General features: G+C 33.3%; 1 protein-coding gene across 1 annotated transcript in view; it reads left to right on the top strand.

The window, feature by feature from the left end:
- Positions 1 to 19516, top strand: part of LOC132715467 (neural-cadherin-like) — a 46254-nt gene extending 26738 nt beyond the window's left edge. Inside the window, exons 21-35 of the mRNA XM_060698470.1 lie at positions 81 to 335; positions 1176 to 1406; positions 2221 to 2332; positions 3283 to 3458; positions 4207 to 4487; positions 6084 to 6373; positions 7584 to 7926; positions 8341 to 8553; positions 9780 to 9975; positions 10181 to 10362; positions 10892 to 11186; positions 11527 to 11716; positions 12382 to 12671; positions 14397 to 14522; positions 14968 to 19516. Of these exons, the coding sequence (XP_060554453.1) occupies positions 81 to 335; positions 1176 to 1406; positions 2221 to 2332; positions 3283 to 3458; positions 4207 to 4487; positions 6084 to 6373; positions 7584 to 7926; positions 8341 to 8553; positions 9780 to 9975; positions 10181 to 10362; positions 10892 to 11186; positions 11527 to 11716; positions 12382 to 12671; positions 14397 to 14522; positions 14968 to 15329 (3542 nt within the window). The 3' untranslated portion in view covers positions 15330 to 19516. The remainder of the gene's footprint in view (positions 1 to 80; positions 336 to 1175; positions 1407 to 2220; positions 2333 to 3282; positions 3459 to 4206; positions 4488 to 6083; positions 6374 to 7583; positions 7927 to 8340; positions 8554 to 9779; positions 9976 to 10180; positions 10363 to 10891; positions 11187 to 11526; positions 11717 to 12381; positions 12672 to 14396; positions 14523 to 14967) is intronic.
- Positions 19517 to 21388: the final 1872 nt, after the last annotated feature.

Genomic DNA, 21388 nt, shown 5'->3' with positions numbered 1-21388 from the left:
GTGGTAGAGGTTGCCATATGAAAAAGTAGGTACATTGTACGATTTATAATTGTTGCATAATTTTCTTCATTTCAATACAGGATCACCACAGAATACAGGAACAGCAACTCTAACAGTCACTGTGACAGACATTAACGATAACTGTCCCGACTTTGCCCAAGATTATTCGAAGACTGTTTCCATAATGGAAAATCAAGAATTTAACAATGATGAATTGGTGATACTTTCTGCAAAAGACGCAGATGAAGACAGCAACAGTGGACCGTATTCTTATGAACTGAGATGTCCCAATAATGATCCAAGATGTGCTCAGTTCAGATTGGAGTCTGATTCTAGTATGTATATTAATTTGATTGATTTTGGTTTCTAGATTATTTTAAGTAGCAAGAATTATACTTTCATCAATTGTGTTAGAAATGTTGTTTCATTGTGCATATTTTCTTTTTTTGATTTAAATCTCATCACAACATATAAAATTCTTTATAGTTCAACTGTTCATTGACCCATACCAATTGGAATAAAGTTATAAAAGTTATGAATGTAATTTAGTGCTGAAGTTTCAATTCTTGCCAATGTACTTGATGATGCCTGGAGGTGACTGGTCATGAACAAAACTAAAATAGTAAAGATATTGTTTTATAAATTATTGTTAAAAACATATTGTTTTATAAATTATTGTTAAAAACTTTGCTAATTTTAACCTCTATCTTGTTCAAGATTGGAAGATAAACATATTTTAGTGCATGTGTTACAATGCCAGAATTAACCAGCTATGATTTATCTGAATATTTCATGAAATTAGATAATAATGTATTTTTGAAATGAAAGTACTGGAACTATTTTTTCGAGACTTTGGCAGGACTAAACTAATAACTTGTGTGCAAAAATTTCAGTTTATTTCCTCATTTTGTTCTCCCAAGATAATTTTTTGTATTATGCAAAATGACTAAAAGATAAATAGGTTTGCAAGGCGTATCACACAAACTAGGCTAAAATTCATGAAAAAAAAAAAGAAAAAGATTTTAATTAAACTCTGGTGTATTTCTTTATTTTCTATGAAAGTTTTTAAAATTTAATATATTTTGGCTTTGTGACCACCAACTCCTTTAATACTGTATTTTGTACGTTGAAGTGTAATAGATATTATAATTGGTATATTTTTGTTTTGTTTTCAGCTGGAGATAATAGTCAAGGTACAGCAAAAATATATGTGACTGGATCATTTGACAGGGAAGATGAGCGTGGAGGGAAGACAGTTACCTTGCCTATCTATATGTGTGATGTGGCTAATACAGGGCGTGCAGATCAGCAATGTTGTATCCGGTACCTACACGTAACCATACAGGACAAAAACGATAATAAACATGAAGACGGGTACCAAAACATCATTGTGTACAACTATAAAGGTAATAGAGTAACAATGTTACCATAATAAGCAATCAAACCTGTACATTGTGTATTTAAGACAGCATCTTGATATTGACATTGTATTTAGAAATCTTATACATCTTATTACATGCTTACTACATATCTAGCATTTTACATAAAATATTTGAGCCGCGTCACAACAAAACCAACATAATGCGTTTGCAACCAGCATGGATCCAGACCAGCCTGCGCATCCGCACAGTCTAATCAGGCTTACCAAGTCTATTGCAAGTAGAGAAACTGATAGCGAACAGCATGGATCCTGATCAGACTGCACGGATAAGGCTGGTCTGATACATGCTGGTCGCAAACGCATTATGTTGGTTTTGTCATGACGTGGCTCATTTTATCACTTGTAGATAAGATTCATATAATAGTCCTGTCACCTGGGACATTATATAGACAAGCAACTTCTGACCAGATAAAAAGTCTTATGTTAGTATCCAATTTGAAGTTGATTGATTGAGAAGGATATTTTTTTTATAATGTTGCAGGGCTGATCTCCAGATGTTTGTCCCATTATATGTGCCAGTGTCAACTAGGGCAAAGTATTCTGTCCCATACTCTTCTTTGTAAAGTCATGTTGATTCTGTAAAATGAGTAATAGGAGAAAGATCAAGCCAGAGTCAAGTCTGTATTTCTTTAGTAATGAAGAATTGTAAGTCAACAGATATGTTTTACTCTGAGCTTGATCTTTTTTAGTTAGATAGGCCAGTCGTTATAGCAAATAGGAATTCATTAGGTAAAAACTTTTGAAGAAATTTCATATATTGTTTTTCATGTTAATTTAAGGTTTGTTTGGTGACATTGTGATTGGGACAGTTAATGCCAATGATCCTGATGACATGGACACTGATAAAACATTTACACTTCTCAACGAACAAGTCGCAGGATACTTTGTCTCGTAAGTTACTTTTTGTGTGTGTGTTTTTTTTAGTTTTTGTTGTTGTTTGGTTGGGTTGTAACCCTTAACCAGCCGAGACCAAAGTGGCTAGCTTTACCACCAGTATAGAGCCGCGTCAGCCTGGATACCAATACAGTCTGACACACGTCAGCCTGGATACCAATACAGTCTGACACACATCTACCGGATACCAATACAGTCTGACACACATCACCTGGATACCAATACAGTCTGACACACGTCACCCGGATACCAATACAGTCTGACACACGTCACCCGGATACCAATACAGTCTGACACACATCTACCGGATACCAATACAGTCTGACACACATCACCCGGATACACACATCACCCGGATACCAATACAGTCTGACACACATCTACCGGATACCAATACAGTCTGACACACATCACCCGGATACCAATACAGTCTGACACACATCACCCGGATACCAATACAGTCTGACAATACACTTTACTGTTGGTAGCTAAGTTTGTATATTTTTAAAATTGAAATTTAAATGGACTGTTCTAGAGTGAAAGCAGGGCAGATCCATTACACAAATACAACAGGTTAAGGTTTGAAATTGTACAGTTTGTCACATGACAAATTTTGAGGTGACAGATTGTGCATGCCTTTTGACAGAAATGAATGAAAGGTGCTTTTATATCTTTATTTGTAAGTAAGTCCAGAAAAAGAAAACATAATGATGGTTTTTAGTTTGGAATGTAACCTGATTATTATCTGGAATTTAAAAATAATAACAACAGTTTCTACCAACTGGCCATCCTGTTTAATACAATGTTGGATTTGACTGTCTAGTTCATGATTTTGTACAAAAATCTAGGTAGGTGTACTCTTTTTGTACAAAACTTAAAATTATCAAAGAGATAATATTAGAATACAGACATGACATTTAAAATATTAATCATGTTTTTTCTTGTAGAATCGGTGAGACAACAGGAGAGATTATACTGAAACCAAAGGTTCCTGAAATGACGTTTGATGTCATGGTTAAAGTACAAGATCAAACTGGCCGATCCAGAACATCAACAGTGAAGATTCATGTTGTATACATTAGTGAAGATGCTGTGTTTAATTCTGGCTCTATAAGAATAAATGGTAATTGAGCCGAGCTACAACAAAACCAACATAATGGGTTTGTGACCAGCATGGATCCAGACCAGCCTGCGCATCCGCGCAGTCTGATCAGGATCCATGCTGTTCGCTATCAGTTTCTCTACTTGTAATAGAGTTGGTAAGCGAACAGCATGGATCCTGACCAGACTGCACGGATGCGCAGGCTGGTCTGGATCCATGCTGGTCGCAAATCCATTATGTTGGTTTTGTCGTGACGCGGCTCAATTTTGTTTTATAGTTGTACTGTGTTTAATTCTTGCTTGTTTGAAACAAATGGTATTGTAAGAAAATCATTATTATTTGTGGGGCACTAATGTATTTTGGCATAAATGGATATTTATCTTCAAATTGCCAAAAATAACATAATAACTATGTTTGAGATTAAAATTATAAAATGAATTGTAAGTTATGCATTCAATTTCATTGATTTTTTTCCCCAAAAAGTGAACCACATTTTGTTTGCATCATGCTGTTCATTCTTTATTGTTTTAATGAATTTCTAGTGGTATAAGAAACTAACATAAAAAATGGATAATTTTTCTTAGTTTCAGTTAAAACTTTTCAATGAACCACATGTTTAATCACAAAACATTAAATTCTGTCTGGCATATCTTAATTCAAACCAAAGGCAAAATCTTTTGCAGGATAATCTTTCCTGTTCAGCACAAAAGCCATCTTTCTCAAGGTCAGACAAACATATTTATTTTACAATTATAATGTGATTTTCCAGGAATCAGCCCAGAAGATTTTATATACAAGCCTCCATTTGACTCGAAGAAAGGGGCACAAGCGTCGGTATTTCAACAAAGTATGCTGGAAAAATTCCAGGAAAAACTGGCGGAGAAATTATATGGTCCAAACCAGAATGATATAAGACAAAACCTACACAATGTACAGATAGTGAGTGTAATGGGTGATGACACACATACGGACGTACGATTTGCAGCCCACGGGTCACCATATTATCAAAGCAGCCGCCTTGACGGGCTTGTTACTGCTGATAAAGCTGAGGTAATGGTTTATTTTTCTGTAGAAATAATAGGTTAGGTGTACATTTTCAATTTAATAACTTAAAAGTAAAGAAAAGTGTGATACAAATGAGCCACGTCACGACAAAACCAACAAAGTGCGTTTGCAACCAGCATGCATCTGCGCAGTCTGATCAGGATCCATGCTGTTCGCTTACCAACTCTATTACAAGTAGAGAATCTGATAGCAAACAGCATGGATCCTGATAAGACTGCACAGATGCGCAGGCTGGTCTGGATCCATGCTGGTCGCAAACGCACTATGTTGGTTTTGTCATGACGCGGTTCAAATAAACAACACAGGATAAGTCTTTAAGATTTTTATTTAATGATGATAATGATGTTTCCACTCTCGGGAGTCTTCATCAGGGTTGTAAAATATTCAGTTTAATTTGGGATCGTTTAAAAGAAATATATACATCATCCGCCAATAAAGCTGGAAAGTGACATTAACTGTGTCTCTGTAACATAAAACTTAACAGCTGGTTCTTCCACTTGAAACTTGATTCTTTTGGAATGGGACAAAAGGTTGAATTTTATCTTTATCTGTTAATGGCATGTGGCCACATTGTTAGCTCGACTATTCGATAAGAATAAGTAGAGCTATTGTAGTCACCCGAGCGTCGGCGTAACCACTTATGTTAAAGTTTTTGTAATAGTTTAAATATTTTCAAAGTCCATTGACATATGGCTTTGAAACTTTGCACACTTGTTCACCATCATTACCCCAACCTGTAGACAGGAGGAGGTAACTCTATTAAGCATTTTGACAGAATTATGCCCCTTTTTCGACTTAGAATTTACGTTAAAGTTTTTGTTATACCTCAAATATTTTCAAAATTCATTGACATAAGGCTTTGAAACATGTTGAAATTTTATACTGTCTCCAAGGCCTATAACTGTAATATGGATTTAAAGAAAAATTTTGCCTTTTTCTTTACTTAAAATTTTTTACCTTTTAATCAAGGCTTTTTTTACTATCAAGCACTAAGAATAGTCGAGCGTTGCTGTCCTACTGACAGCTCTTGTTTTGTTTGGTGATGATGTATTGTTAAATCATGATATGTTAATGGACGATGTATCACTGCTGCTAAAAAATTCAGTCAATGCCATTTAACTTACTTAGAAGTAATAAGGGACTGAAATCATGTATCACTATTTACATATATCAGGTGTTAGGTACCAGGGCATTTTCACCCTACCATCAGGGGCCGATATAAGGCCCCATTTCCAATCCAAAATAGCCCCTCTTTCCCAAAATTAAAGAAAAATTACCAAAAGCAACCAAAACAGAGGAACTGTTTCAACTTTTGAAAATATTGGTAAGACTGTTTGACAGGCTATATGGTCATAGAAATGTTAAAAACCTTGAAAAGCATGTAAAATGCAGTTTTCAGCTTTTTAAAATTTCTCAAATTTACCAGATTCCAAATAATTTTTCCCAATGTATGCTGGGGGTCTTTCCCAAAATAGCTGGAAAAGGCCCTGGATATTACAAATATTAAATGTAATTCTGCCCGTGAACTAATTTTATTTCTAAATGTTTCTGATAATACCAAAACATTTTCACTTTTTTCAGTTTGAAAATCTGCTAACCACACAGGGTGTGGATAACACAGGAACAATTGAAATGGTGCCAATAGATAAGTGTCAGTTTGAAACTTGTGAAGGTGGATGTTTCAATAAACTGGAAGTGAAAGAAAATCCGAAAATGTACAATACTAAAGGTGCTTCCTATGTTGGCGTGGAAACAGATGTAATTGGCACTTGTGGTTGCCGGGCAGCTACTTTCTCACCAACAATTGAATGTACTCCAGGTTATTGTTACCATGGTGGAATTTGTAGCAAAAATGACTGGGGTGTAGTGAGGTAAGACAGTGTTGTGTATAGATTATATTCTGAATCATTTGGACACAAGTGTCATAAAATATCTTTTTTTTTCTCTGTTTATTATGTTTTTCAAGACTTTCCAAGCCCTACTGATTCTTTTTTATATTTCCTGAGAAATTTACTTAATAAATGGTGATTTTTAGCTCGACTTTTCTATGAAAAGGGGAGCTATCCTACTCGCCCCGGCGTCGGCGTCGGCGTTGGCGTCACACCTTGGTTAAGTTTTTCGTACCACCCCACTTTATTTCAGAAGTATTACAAGTATGGCTTTGAAACTTACCATACTTGTTCACCATCATAACCTCCATCTACAGACAAGAGTACATAACTCTGTCAAGGTTTTTGACAGAATTATGGCCCTTTTTTGACTTAGAAAGTGTATTGAGCTTGGTTAAGTTTTTTGTACCACCTCACTTTATTTCAAAACCATTGGAGGTATTGCTTTGAAACTGACCATACTTGTTTACCATCACGACCTTCATCAACAGACAAGAGGACATAACTCTGTCAAGGTTTTTGACAGAATTATGCCCTTTTTGACTTAGAAAATACATTGAATATGGGTAAAATCCACTTATTGCCTTAACCCTTTGAGATATTGCTTTGAAACTTTTAATGCTATTTCACATCATTACCCCCATCTGTACGCAAGAGAAGGTAACTCTGTCAAGGATTTGTTTTAAAAATTAAGGCCTTTTATCGACTTAGAATCTTGGTTAAGTTTTTAGTACCAGTCCACTTTTTGACTGAACTGTTTGAGATATTAATTTGAAAGTTGGAATACTTGTTTACAATCATGATTCCCAAACATGTCCAGGAGAAGGTAATTCTGTCAAAGATTTTATTTGAATTATGGCCCTTAACTGTCAATGTTTTGTATTATAGGCAAGCACTAAAAAACTTAAAAAATCTAAAAAAATTCATTCCTATCCACTTGTTCACTTTACCATAAATTATGTCATATAAACATTGCTGTAATATTCAAGGGTATCAAACAACTAGTTCACTTTAAAAATACAGAGATTCTTGTATTGCCTTTTACTGCAAAAACTTTTTTTATTGGCAAGCAATAAAAAAGTCGAGCGCGCTGTCTTACGGACAGCTCTTGTTACTATTTAGATTAGTTTTGTTGTAAAGGCAATCCTGTTGTAATTTATTCTTGCCTATACTAATTTCCTTTTTCTTTCAGCTGTGACTGTCCAGATGGATTTGAAGGTCCAAGATGTCAGAAACTTCGTCAGAGTTTTGATGGTACAGGTTACGCGTTGTACAAACAGCTAGAACAGTGTGAGGAGAGTAGAACAAGCATTGAATTCATGACAAAGAAAGCGACAGCCATTATTCTATACAACGGTCCCGTGGCTGAGCTCGAGCCAGTTGATCCAACAGATTTTCTATTGGTGGAACTGGTAAATGGAAAACCTAGGTTAAGAATTAACCATGGCACAGGTGAAATAATGATGGAGATTACAGATGGGAAAAGTCTTAGTGATGGAGCATGGCATCGTATTGATGTATTCAGGGATAAGAAGGTATTTCATGTATATAATTTGATGTGACTTACATTATACTAAATGAAAAGCAGTAAAAGTAACTACTATGTCTGAGGTGTAACATATTTATAAAAAGAGTGTAATTCATTTGCTATGTACACAAAGTTGCAGAACTTAAGAAAAATTAAGGTTCAAATTTTTCACAAAAAGATAATTTTTCATTTAATATAAAGGCAAGGAGAAGTGGAAAGACAGTCAATTATTGCATACAAAGACTAATAAAATCTATGACTATAGGAACTAAAGTTTGAAAAATATTGACCACCATTTATCAGAAAGTTGAAATTTTGAAAAAATTTCACCACTGTGAGGAAGAAATTAATTAAATGATAAATTTATTATAACTGGTTTTCTCTTTTGTATATTTGACATCTTTCTGTTGTTATTATTTAGAATGTACGTATGGTGGTGGACCATTGTGTTGACAGTTCAAGGCAAGATAGACTAGACTGTGAGGTTACAGGGGTCACAAGAGGTGAAAATATCTACATAAATGTTGTCGATGTTCTTCAACTTGGAGGTAGAATGAGTAACCCATCATACCCTGCCAATGTTCTTACAGAGAAGTTTGATGGATGCATGAGGAATCTTATTCACAATAAAGAGGTAAATATCAGTACTAGCAGGGTAAATATCTGTACTGTCTTGGTAGATATCAGTGCTTGCTGGGTAAATCTCAGGACTGGTAGGGTAAATATTAGGGCCGGGAATTATATTCAAATATTCGAAACACTATCGAATAATCGAACATTGAAAAACAAATACGAATATTCAATTTTTTTTGTTATTACTTTAGATTTCAATTATGATCGTAAATTAAACCATTGACCTTTACTTGACCAGGTGTTCACACGTTTGTATAACGCGTGTCAACGATTATCGCCAATTAACTGTGAAAACTTTGGGGTCTAGTTGATCAATAGGGCACCCGTTTCAGTTTGCAATTTACCTGTTTTTTTCAGATTTTAATTAACTTATTTATTGTTTTCTGTGCTATAATCTTTCCGATTAATTAAAAATTGTCTTAAAGTTTGTGAAGAAGAATAAATCGGCACGCATTAATCGGCAGTAATGAAAGCATTGGAAGTGTCTTTATTCTGTCAGAAATATATTTTTCCGTAGATATTACTCTCAGTGTGTGATATTTACTGCGTTATAGCTAAATTTATTTTAAGAATATTTTAAACCTTATCTAAAATTATAAATAAAAAAAATTTAATACAAGTTAAGATTCAATTTGTTATTGGGGCTAAGAGGCTACATGTACGATTATTCATATAACTGTCAAACAAGTCACGTGAGTTACCTCCCGTTTATAAGACAAATAGGATTAACTGAACAAAAAGCATTCAAAATATGAATTTATTTCAAATTGTAAACATTTATGTGGATTTACAATATATAAATTTAAAAAAAAACTTTGACGTAGTAATAAAGGTATTTTTAATCGTCGATTATTACAAGCATATTCAAGTAGTATAGTATTGGACGCAATCAATTTCGGATACGTATACGTCAAAGAGAAATTTGGAACAAATGTTGTAAAAAAAGAATATTCGAATATAGAAAACGAATATTCGAACATCAAATTCCTTATTCGTTCCCAACCCTAGTAAATATCAGTACAGTCTTGGTAGATATCAGTGCTGGCTGGGAAAATATTGCTAATTGGGAAAATATAATACTGTTAAGGTATCAGTGCTGACTAAGTAAATATCTGTGCTGGATGGGTAAATGTTAGTGCTGGCAGAGTAAATCTTATCACAGCTATGATGTACTGATGATTTGAGTTAATATTCAAGCAAGCCATTTTTTCATATTTTTCGTTGCAGGTATATGACTTAAGCACAGGTGGACAATTTCCAGGAACCAAAGATGGTTGTGACATTGAGGACGATGCCTGTCCTGATGGCTGTGGGCAGGGTCAGTGTTCTGTGACGGGTGTGACATCAAATGGGAGACTTGAAGCAACTTGTGTCTGCAACCCAGGCTATAAAAAGGCAACATTTGATGGCATTTGTAATACAAGTGAGTATTTCCTGAAAGAGAAGCATTTAGAGACATTCCCACTGTCCTTGATACAATTTTAGTAATCAGATACTGACCCTGAACCCATTTTAATAACCAAACTTTATTACATTAACAGCACAGTAATCAGTCTGCTGTCTTTCATATTTCTTGTACTTATTCTATCATAAATTAATTATTTGATATTTCTGTTTTATTATTTCAGATACAACACAAACATTGTTCAAGATGCAGAGTTACATGGATTGGGAAATTTTGAATACCTTTAAAAAGATTTTAAACTCACGCAAAATGGCCGTAACCTTTCAGTTCCGGACAAGAGACACTGAAGGCCTTATGTTTTATGTTTCCCATGACAATGATCCAAATAAATACATTCTGTTCAAGGTAAGTTTAACATTGTCAAGCTTCAAAGACATTAGTTTGGAAGTCCATTTCATGCTGAGATACCCTGCACACCCTATAGGCCAAATATACTACTCTCCTCCCATTGATGATTTTTTTTAGCTCTACTAGTGTCATAAGCATTCTATATTTAGAAAGTGAAAAGCTTATGTGTCTTATCATAAACTTTCCTAGATTTTCTTTGTAAATAGAAATTTTTTAAAGTTTCATATAGAAGCACTTTATTATAGATAGTGATACAATTTACACTTGAAAAAATGAAAAGAAAATTATTTTCATGTTTAGAGAAATTATATCTCAACTTCCTAAAGATATAAATTGTCACATTTAGGTTGATAATAAAGAGCTTATTGCTGTACTGTTGTAATGATATTATATAGCATTGGGGTCTATTGTAATTATTAATTTGTTCATTGAATTCATTAAGTAAATGCAGTGTTGCATTAATGCTGTGAAACTTTACTGTAGTTTGAACGATTCTTTGGACTAATATAGTTTGTTGTTATTTCAGATTGTAGGAGGAAAATTACAAGTGTCGTACAACTTGGGTGACGATGCTTATGACATTATTCTCTCAAATGTTCCAACTGTTGCCGACGGTTACTGGCATGTAGTAACTCTAGAACGCTTTGGAAAGGAATTCATTTTGAAGATGGATAGTGGCGAGGGACGGTATTATACTGAAACTTTGGGTCCAGTAAATGGGGTAGTTGATTTCTATGTCAGGCAAGATCAGATATATGGAGGAGCTAGTGTGTCGTACACATCGGGCAAAGCAGAATTTGTAGGCGAGGATTTTGAAAACTGTAAGAATACTATATTTACTTTATAGTTATCTATGTACTTTTACCCATAACACCTCTAGGTTAACTCAGGTCTTATTAAGTGTGAACACATGTAGCCAAAGATCATTTGTTTTAACCCATTCTGCCATGCCGCAATTTTTTGGCAGTTATTTTAACATTGTAACTGACATGGTCATCCATCCATAAATACTTATCCATTCAGTCAACCAATCAATCAATCAATCATCAATCAATCAATCAATCAATCTGTCAGTCAGTCAGTCAGTCGGTCTGTCAATCATTTGATCATTCATTCATTCAATTCACATTATTCATTTATTTATTTATTTATTTATTTCAGCATGTTTAAATGATGTTCGATATGACAACAACTGGTTTCCAATGCAGCCCAATGAATCAAATCAAAGCCAGGCTGCTACAATTAAATCTTATGCTAACATTGAAAGAGGTTGCAACAGAAACCTTTGCACTGACACTGTTTGTTCTGATCCTTTTATTTGCAAGGACCTGTGGGGTGACTTCAGCTGTGTGTAAGTAATAAAACTAAAACTTATTTAACTATTAACATCCGAAATACATAAAATTGACTTGTCCAGCTTCTATTTTTAGGAGTGTCAATTATAAATTTTAGGGCTATAAGGACGAAAATTTGAGGTTGGTGAGCTTACTATTGAACCTTGTCAGACTGTACACATGTGCAGGCTTGCCTGGCCATATACTGGTGGTAAAGGCTAGCCTTGTTTGGGTCTGGCTGGTTAAGGATAACTCTGAAAACTAGAAGTGATCATAACAGGCTGATGTCACAGATATTTAAATTCAGACTTTAAACTGCTTATTGTCCATCTATAGCTTTTTAATACTGAAACACCATTAGATACTAATTGGCAGCTCAAAGCAGGGCACACTCATCAGTTATATAAATAACACATAAGTAGGTGGGGAATAAAGCCACACCAGCTTGATTTGTATGCATGGTGAATTTAATCTAGAGAAAATTCATGTTAATTATTTAGTTCTGTTTTGGGTAATGTAACTTTATGATTATGTCTTTCCTATTTTAATGTCTTACTTGAGTTTTATAAAATTTAAAACTTGTGAATTTATCTTTGTCAAACTAAATTACATCATTATCATGTAAGGACTGTATGTGTTGGTGTTTGAACAAAAGTGAAACTTAATTTTTGTTTCTTTATAGATGCCCGGAGTATTACATAAAGAGTGGGTCTACGTGTGTACCCATAGATTATTGTGTGGATGGTCCGTGTTTTGGAAGTGCAGTCTGCTCTATTAATGTACCACCTGGAGCAAACGAAGAACCGTTTAAGTGTATATGTTCAGGAGCCTGGTATGGACCTCTGTGTCAATGTCATCCGGACATTAACCCTGGTGGTGATGCATGTGTCAGAGAGACTGAAGAAGAACCTGTAGTTGGGGTAGCATCTGGAATGATTGTTGGAATAGTTCTTGGAGTACTAGTCCTAATAGGTAGGTAGTCTTATGCTACACCTTTATGAACTTGTTTATGTCATTATTGTAGAGGCAGTTCAGCTTACACACTGGCTCAGTTTTGACAGTTTCTTGTAGACTCTCAGTATTAGAATAACTACTATACAGAGCAGGGTTATTCCATTATACTGATATATGAGGTAAAAAGATTAACTTAAAGTTAATTGTCATGCTTTATATTGTTGCTACACAGACTGGCTTTGTTTTAATCTTGCCAATATACATGTGCTTTGTAAAAACAGTTACAAGTACTACAGATATGAGAGTGTTTCAATAGGCTTTATGCTACAAAGACTTTCGGCTTTAAACTGTTTTGTATTCACTAAATTACTAGTAAGTGTTGTTAGTTGAAAAGGTTGTTTATCTGTTTGTTACAGATTTTTGTTTGTTTACACAAATGTTATTCATTTTTGTGCTCCCCGAAAAAATTCGGGGGAGCATATAGTCGGCGCCTTGTCCGTCTTGTCCGTCTGTTGTCTTGTCCAGAGCATAACTTGAAAACCCTTGGAGATAATTTGTTCAAACTTCATACAGTGGTAGAGGGCATTGAGGGGGAGTGCAGTGTCAAAGAACCATACTCTATTTTGCCCGGTTTTTGAATTATCTCCCCTTATAGAAAAATCTTGTTCGGGACATAACTCTAAAACTATAAGAGATATCAACTTGAAACTTTGTAGGTGAATAGATCTCAATGGGTAGATGTGCAGTGCATAAGAACAAAAACTCTTTTTGTACTAATTTTGGAGTTATTGCCCTTTGTTATTTTAACACTTTGAACTTTGTCCGGGACATAACTCTAAAACTATAAGAGATATCAAGATGAAACTTTGTAGGTAGATAGATCTTATTGAGTAGAAGTGCAGTGCAAAAGAACCATAACTCTGTTAAGCCTCATTTTTGAATTATCTCCCCTTTTAGAAAAATCTTGTCCAGGACATAGCTGTAAAACTATAAGAGATATCAACATGAAACTTTGTAGGTAGATATATCTTAATGGTAGATGTGCAGTGCACAAGAATCATAACTCTGCCTTGCCTAATTCTGGAGTTATTGCCCTTTGTTTATTTTTACTTTTTGAAGTTGTCCGGGAAATAACTCGGAAACCATAAGAGATATCAACACGAAACTTTGTAGGTTGATAGATCACATTGATTAGAAGTGCAGTGCAAAGAACAGTAACTCTGCCTTGCCTAATTGTGGAATTATTGCACTTTGAACTTTTTCCAGGGACATAACTCTGAAACTACAAGAGATGTACTTTTCTGTGTCCAAAACCTATTCGGGGAGCATCACCCGGCTCAAACCGGGCTCTTGTCTATTTCTATGGCCGCCTGCAGCATATTTGTCAAATTTGTTGACATGAAATCAGTTCACCTTCTTTCCTTGTGAGAAAGCTTTCAAGCTAGCTTATTGAATGTTTTTGGTTCAAATCAATTACATGCTGTGCCTGAAATAACTATGATGCACAATAGTGTTTATATAAAAACTTTCACCTGTTCTGTTGCAAAGTCCTATAATTATGAAAGGACTCAATCGAATTGAGTCTGCAATTTTCAAATAATGTTGATTTTGGTGCTTTTGGTGAATACCCCTATTCCAGATCCAATAGTTTTAGTGCGACCAAAAACCCCAACATCATTTTGAACTGTTTCTCTCCCTTACAAAATTTAATTAAAAAAAAAAATTGCCTTGTTTTATTTTCAGCTGCCATTATAATCATTGCATATCTGCTATTTTTTCGACGGAAGCCGGCTGAGAAAGAACCGTTTGATGAGGATATGGATGATGATATCAGAGAAAATATTATGTATTATGATGAAGAAGGAGCAGGTACGTTTATTTTATTTTACAAGAGTTATCTCTCCTGAAAGATATCTTAGCATTCTTGTCGATCAAAGCTGTGTACTGATAACCTCATTCATTCTGTGAATGATCAATTAATGATAAAGGAGGATTGATGTAGTGGTTGAGATGTTTGCCTGGCAACACGGGGATCATGGATTTGAACCCTCCTGATGGTGTTACAACTTTGTTTCTTAATATTTACAACATCAGCACAGGTTAGTTCCAGGAAACAAATTGGAGATTGGTCCAAATAAACTGCAGACTTTCTTTAGAAACAAATTTCTGTTATGTTTATATTATTACTGCACAAGATAACAGATGGCTAGACAGTAATATGTATCAGATGATATCTGTATGTGTTAATAAAAAATATCTTTAAGTTAAAAACAGACACGTCTATAATGATCGTATATATAACTTATTTTTACAGGTGAAGAGGACCATACTCAATATGACCTAAGCCGACTTCGTAAGCCAGACACTGGAGAACATCCTTTCGATGCTCCGGATATACGTAAACAAAACGTTAAACCCTTGAGTTCCTCAGCGGACAGACCAGAAGTCGGTGACTTTATTCACAACCGGTTGAACGATGCAGATGATGATCCGAACTCCCCGCCATATGATACACCACATGACTTTAACTTTGAAGGCGGAAGCAGCGATGCCGGTTCATTGAGTTCACTAAATACGTCAAGTTCAGGAAGTCAGGACTACGACTATCTAAACGAGTGGGGACCGAAGTTTGCTAAATTGGCGGACATGTACAATAATTATGATGATGCAGAATAGATGTTGATAAGAATGCTTGAAAGAATTTTGGAAAAAAAAAAGCTGGTGACTTTCTTTAATTTATGTGCTGCTAGAAAATATTTTTATATAGATTTCTATTGGTCTGATATAATCAGATTTCTATGTTATGTGACATAATGTGACATAACTCTTGGTGCATTTTGCATTGATAAGTTGGATCACCTCCCCTTTGTAATGAATGTATTAATTTGTATTTCATCCCAAAGATAAATATCTTGAGCATCCAATAAAAGTAAATCCAAAGAAACTGCAAGTATACTAAATTCCTTCAACAAATTGTGAACTTGTGCATCAATGCTTTACAGCTGTATTTGTCATCAGATGTTATTTCTGTAGAAAGATGAATTTATAAAGTAAACATTTAATCTGGTGCAATGTATTCAGTGCTTTTTTGTAAAGTTTCAAGGATCTCTAACAAGAAGTTTGGTTGTGAGATGTAATATTGCCATATCAGGCACACCCTCTTTTGTGGTGCCAAATTTAAATCAATGAAAAAGTATTTTTCATCATTATTACATTGTATTAATAAACAATATTATGCACAACATTTTATAATATATGCAGAAAAGTTTCAGACTTAATTTGTATTATGCTAATTAGATAGTAGAATTATTGTCGGCTTTTATCAGTGATGAGCGTTTTTTTTTTTTTTGTATTCACTTTTTGATATAAATTTGTTTCTAAGGTAACTAAAAATGTTTTTCTAAAAGACAAATGTCAACACATTTAGTTGTTTTCAACTGAAAAAGTTGAAATTATATTTATAAGACAAATTTAAGAAAGATTTTTTCTATGCCAAGTCAGTTAACCAGTTACTAAATTACAGTTTGGTAAATGTAAACAGAGCATTTGTGAGTGTAATTGTAATTTAATTGAACTATTGTCAATGAAATTGTAATTAATTAAATTGAACATTTTGTCAGTAAATTGATAACTTGTGAATTAATTTGTAATAAAAATGAACACTTGTTAATGCAGTTTTAATTAAATTAAACACTTGGTAATAGTAATTGTAGGTAACTGATCACTTGTGAATGCAATTGTGAATAAAAAGAACACCTGTAAATGTAATTTAAGCAAATTGTAATTAAGAAATTAAATTTTTAATGATATTGGCATATATATAGGTTTGAATAGTGCTGTGTGACAGTGATTGATAAGGAACCTATGTAATACGTTTCATTTACATTTTAATAATTTCATTTGCTTTTTTTAAAGTTTTACAATAACACATATCAGCATTTGCCTACGCAAATCTTAATTGTCTATCCATTCATTTTGTATTTGGTTGTTTGTTCATTATTTTAGTGTTTATTTTTCTTTCTTTTTTTTTCTTTTCATTTTTGTAACATAATTTATGCATTGCATTCCAAAACATTCCACATTTTAATATAAAACTATTGTAAATAAAACATCATTTTCCTGTATCTAGAGTTGTTTTTCTCCACTTTTTCGTGAAGATTTTGTTGTTTTGTTTTCATATCATGCATTGATAATTACCGATGAAATTTGTGATATACCGGTACATTGCTAGTAGTTGGGTGGATACTTATTAACATTTAACAACAATATTGAAAGTTGAAAATATTTTCTTTTTCACATCTTAAAGGTTACTGTAGACGTCCAGCTTTATTTGTCATCCAATGAAAACGCTGTATTTCTTAAAAATTGTGTGTTAATTTTCATAGAAGAACACAAGTCAATACAACATTGTATATAAAAGTCCATTTATAGTCGCCTTCTATTTTTCATAATGCTTCATAGAACTGCGTTCCTAAAAATATACAGGTAGTGATGTAAAAAAGTTAATACCTATTAATGAAGCCAAATAAAGCTTGGCACTAAGTATGTTAGTATTCTTCCGTAGCTGTTCTACAGGAATTATAAACATTTCCCCATCTGTCGCTTCGGGCGAATTTTATAATTTCTGTAGAACAGCATGGATGAACATAAACATATACTTAGTTTGTAGGACTGTCATATTTACACCTGTGATTACTGTTCTGATGAATAAAGACAATGTAAATATAACAGCTGTATGTGTCAAATATTTTATTTTAGTAGTTTGATGAATATAGGCTTATGTTTCTTTTGCATTTGTTCGTTTCTCTTGAAATTGCATACTAGATTTATAAACTAGTTACCTTAGAAATTAGGAAAACATTTATAAAAGATTTTGTATATTTTTTTTTACTATTGTTTGTTAATTTGTGAAACTAAAAGTCTGATTTTAATATTTTATTACTTCTACTGTAAGGAAAGAAAAGAGTTTAAATCATTATCTAACATGATCTGTTCAATGAACTTTCCTCATTTGACCTTGGGAAAGCCCATTGATAGTTCAAACGGTATCAAGAACAGAATACAAATCTTGACAATTTCAACAGTAGAGACTATTGTTAAATTGCTTTAAATCTTGAAACTTTAATAACGGCATAGTTCCTTTAATATAGCTCCTTCAATTTAAACATGACCAAAAATTTGTGAAATAGTATCTATACAGTCCAATATAATGATAATAATAAAGAACCATTAAAAATAGCATTTTTAGAAGTTGTTCTTTGTGAACAATTAAGACTTGATATAGTGAAACTGATTTAAAAGTTAGTACAAATATAGATTTTTCTTCCGGTTTGTCATTAAGGAGAATAATCATAAAGCCTTTTTGGCTATAAACATGAGACATTGTATTATATTTCGGTTATTGTAATCATCTTTCTCGTAGAAGTACTTAATTAGATATTCTGAAAAATCCAAACTTGCATGATTGTTTTTGTCCGTCTAACTACATGTAACATTCCATTCACAATATAATATCTAAGGGAAAGGCACTCCAGAAAAAATTAAGTAAAATATGGAGTAAACTTTACGTAATAAATTGTATACATTCAGCATCAAAGGATATTATAAAAGATTTATGACAAAATATACATTGCTAATTCATTATTTTTACAAAGCAAGTAGGTGTCATCATGTTTGTGTATTGAAGTGAATGCCAAGTCATATACCCACATTCAGGTTATCGATAAATATCAGAAGTGGCATCATACATTGATAGCATAAAATTATGTATATATCATAAAATTATGTATGTATCAAATTACATGTAAAACATCCACTTTAGCATTTGTGGTTGTTGTTTTTTCTATTTTTTTGCCTTCAGGTTTCATGAAGGCAATGTTATTTTATTTAATTATGTGTAAACATTTAATTAAATCTAATAAAGTTAAGTAAAGCTAGTCTATCTTCTGACAAGTAATAAGTTCATGCAGCGTGTAACTTAATTTAATTATATGTATAAGGCTTCCATTGCCAAGTGGCTTAGGTTGCTGACCCTCACAGCTGTGGGATCAACTCCCATGTGGGACTTTGGAATTTTATTTGCATGTGAGGAATCCTAGTCCAGGGAGCTTAAAGAAAGCTGTTGCTACTCAGGTTGTCCGCTCATGCCTGAAATAATGCACAAATTAAAGGGACACCCACAGTCTATCTCCACTAGTAAGGTTGGAAACTCCCCTATGACCTATACAGTGTAATTGTGACTTAAAACATAACAGCCATTAATGAGGTGATCATAGTACCTGTTATGGAGCAAAGTGAAAGTCTGTGTTACTCTAATCTGTATCATAAACTTTACTGTTATTAAGGTGAGGTGCTTCTGACAATTTCACACATAATGATCAAATATTCAACTGATAAGCAGAAAAATGTGTACTTCTAATATATATCCAGATAAAAAGGAAAAACTTTATTTTTTCATGCCAAGACAAGTTTTTTTTTTACACAACCCCACACATCCAAAACAAAACACAACAAACACTGGCCGTTCATCATAGCACTGCCATATCATTTTTTTTCATTCTTTTGGTTTATTAGATAATATTACACCTTTTTTTCTGTGAAAATGTTAAGGCTGTCTTTGTTAACTGTGATATGTACATTAGTTAACACCATTGTTTATCTTACATTTTTAATTGAAGGTAGAAGTAATGTGTATGCTAGTGTTTTATAGATTTTGAAATTTTTATGCATTTTTCTTTACACCTCTGATCATATTTTATACTTTCATGACAAAACATTCCTCTATAAAAAAATAAGTGTCCTAATTATTGTGTTAACAGAATGTATTATATTTTGTCTTATTAATAAAGGAACTATGTTTTTTACACATGAGCTTGTTGTATTATACCCCCTCTGCCCCACCCTACACAACAAAAGTTACAATGTTACCCCTTGCACAATGAAAGTTGGATTGAGGCTATCCAGCCACCTGGTTGTCTGGCCATCTGTTTTTGTTACAGTCACCTATGGATAATTCCAAATGATTTTAAACACGCCCTGCAGTTAATGAGTAATTTGTCTTTTTTATCCGTGGCAACCATGGTACCTTTAATACTTTAAGAGTAATGCTGTGGACTTAAAATTAGCATGAAAAGTACAAGAACTAAAGAACTAAAAAATTATGAAAGGTCCAGTCATCATTATTTTGCACTGCACTCTCACAAAAGATCAATCCACCTATGAAACTTTTTATGCCAAATATGTATCAGAAATGGTTTCATTTTAATTTCTCAAAAGCTCTTGTTTTTGTTCTTTTATAGATTTCAATAGTCCCCCCTTTTTCTTGTCCGGGACATAATTCTGAAACAACAAGGTGCCATCAAGACATGTAGTAGATAGATGGATCTCAATGAGTAGAAGTGCAGTGCACAAGAACAGAAACTCTTTCATGCTTAATTTAAGAACAGGAACTCTTTCATGCTTAATTTTTGAGTAAATGCCTTTTTTAATTTGTCTGGGACATAACTCTGAAACCACAAGAGATATCAAAAAGAAACTTTGTAGGTAGATAGATCTCATTAAGTACAACTGCAGTGCATAAAACCATAACTGCCTTGCCTAATTTTAGAGTTATTGCCTTTTGTTCATATTTACACTGAACTTTGTCTGGGACATAACTCTGAAACCAAAAGAGGTATCAACAAGAAACTTTGTAGGTTACAAAAGAGAGATCTCATTAAGTAGAAGTGCACTGCATAAAAAACATAACTATGCCTTGCCTATTTTTGGAGTAATTGCCCTTTGTCAATTTTTACACTTTGAACTTTGTCTGGGACAAAACTCTCAAACTACAAGATATATCAACAAGAAACTACTCTGTGTCCAAAACCTATCTGTGGAACATCACCCGGTTCATCTGGCTCTTATTCTGAAGAACAATTTTATTTATTTCTAAGGAATAATACTAGTATGCCTTTAAACATGATAAAATAATGAAAGACATTTACTGAAAAATTTGAAGTGGATAATTAAAATTCTTATTAACTGCACTCAATATGAATAAGATCTATAATCCACCTATGAATGTTCAAGCTGTACCTCAAATCAAATACTTTTCAATGTATGATCAGGACAACAATATGGAAAGGAAGGATGGATAGATCATGAGATGAGGACTATGACCATATCTAACAACATCTTTTGGGAAGGGAATAATAAAACTGCATCATAATAAAGGTTAACAAAAAATACAAATATTATCATTTGTTCTAGCAGTTTATTTGTTTTATTCATTATAATAGAAATAACAAAGCATAGCAAAAATCATTTCAATAAAAGCAAAACTAGAGAAAGTATTCCTCATGTAAAAGAGATTTAAAGGTGATTTACAGGCTCATAAGACTTCTAAAATGTCTGCCTTCATAGATGAAACATACACATTAAAGTAATATTAACCATGAATTTCTTAAAGGCCCAGCCTTTATCAAAATGTGGCAGTATTTTTATCAGGTGAAAGTAGGACATCTATTTGTGATGCCCAGTGATCTATAAAGCATATATAAAAATCTGACAAACTGGTTTCAAATATATGATTTGGTTAAATTCCAGAAGAATGCTTTTTGAAAATAAACTAAGCAAAATAATAACATCAATAAAGAAATTATTTAAATTTTTTATATAAAACAATTATACAACAACACTGAACCAACAGTTATAACATGAAAGACATAAATGAGTATATTACAAAATTACAATAT

Source organism: Ruditapes philippinarum, unplaced genomic scaffold, assembly GCF_026571515.1.
Source record: "Ruditapes philippinarum isolate M1 unplaced genomic scaffold, ASM2657151v2 ctg791_1_1_1_1, whole genome shotgun sequence".
Lineage (NCBI taxonomy): Eukaryota > Metazoa > Mollusca > Bivalvia > Venerida > Veneridae > Ruditapes > Ruditapes philippinarum.
Note: the sequence above shows the minus strand (reverse complement) of the source record. Positions and strands in the feature narration are given on the sequence as shown.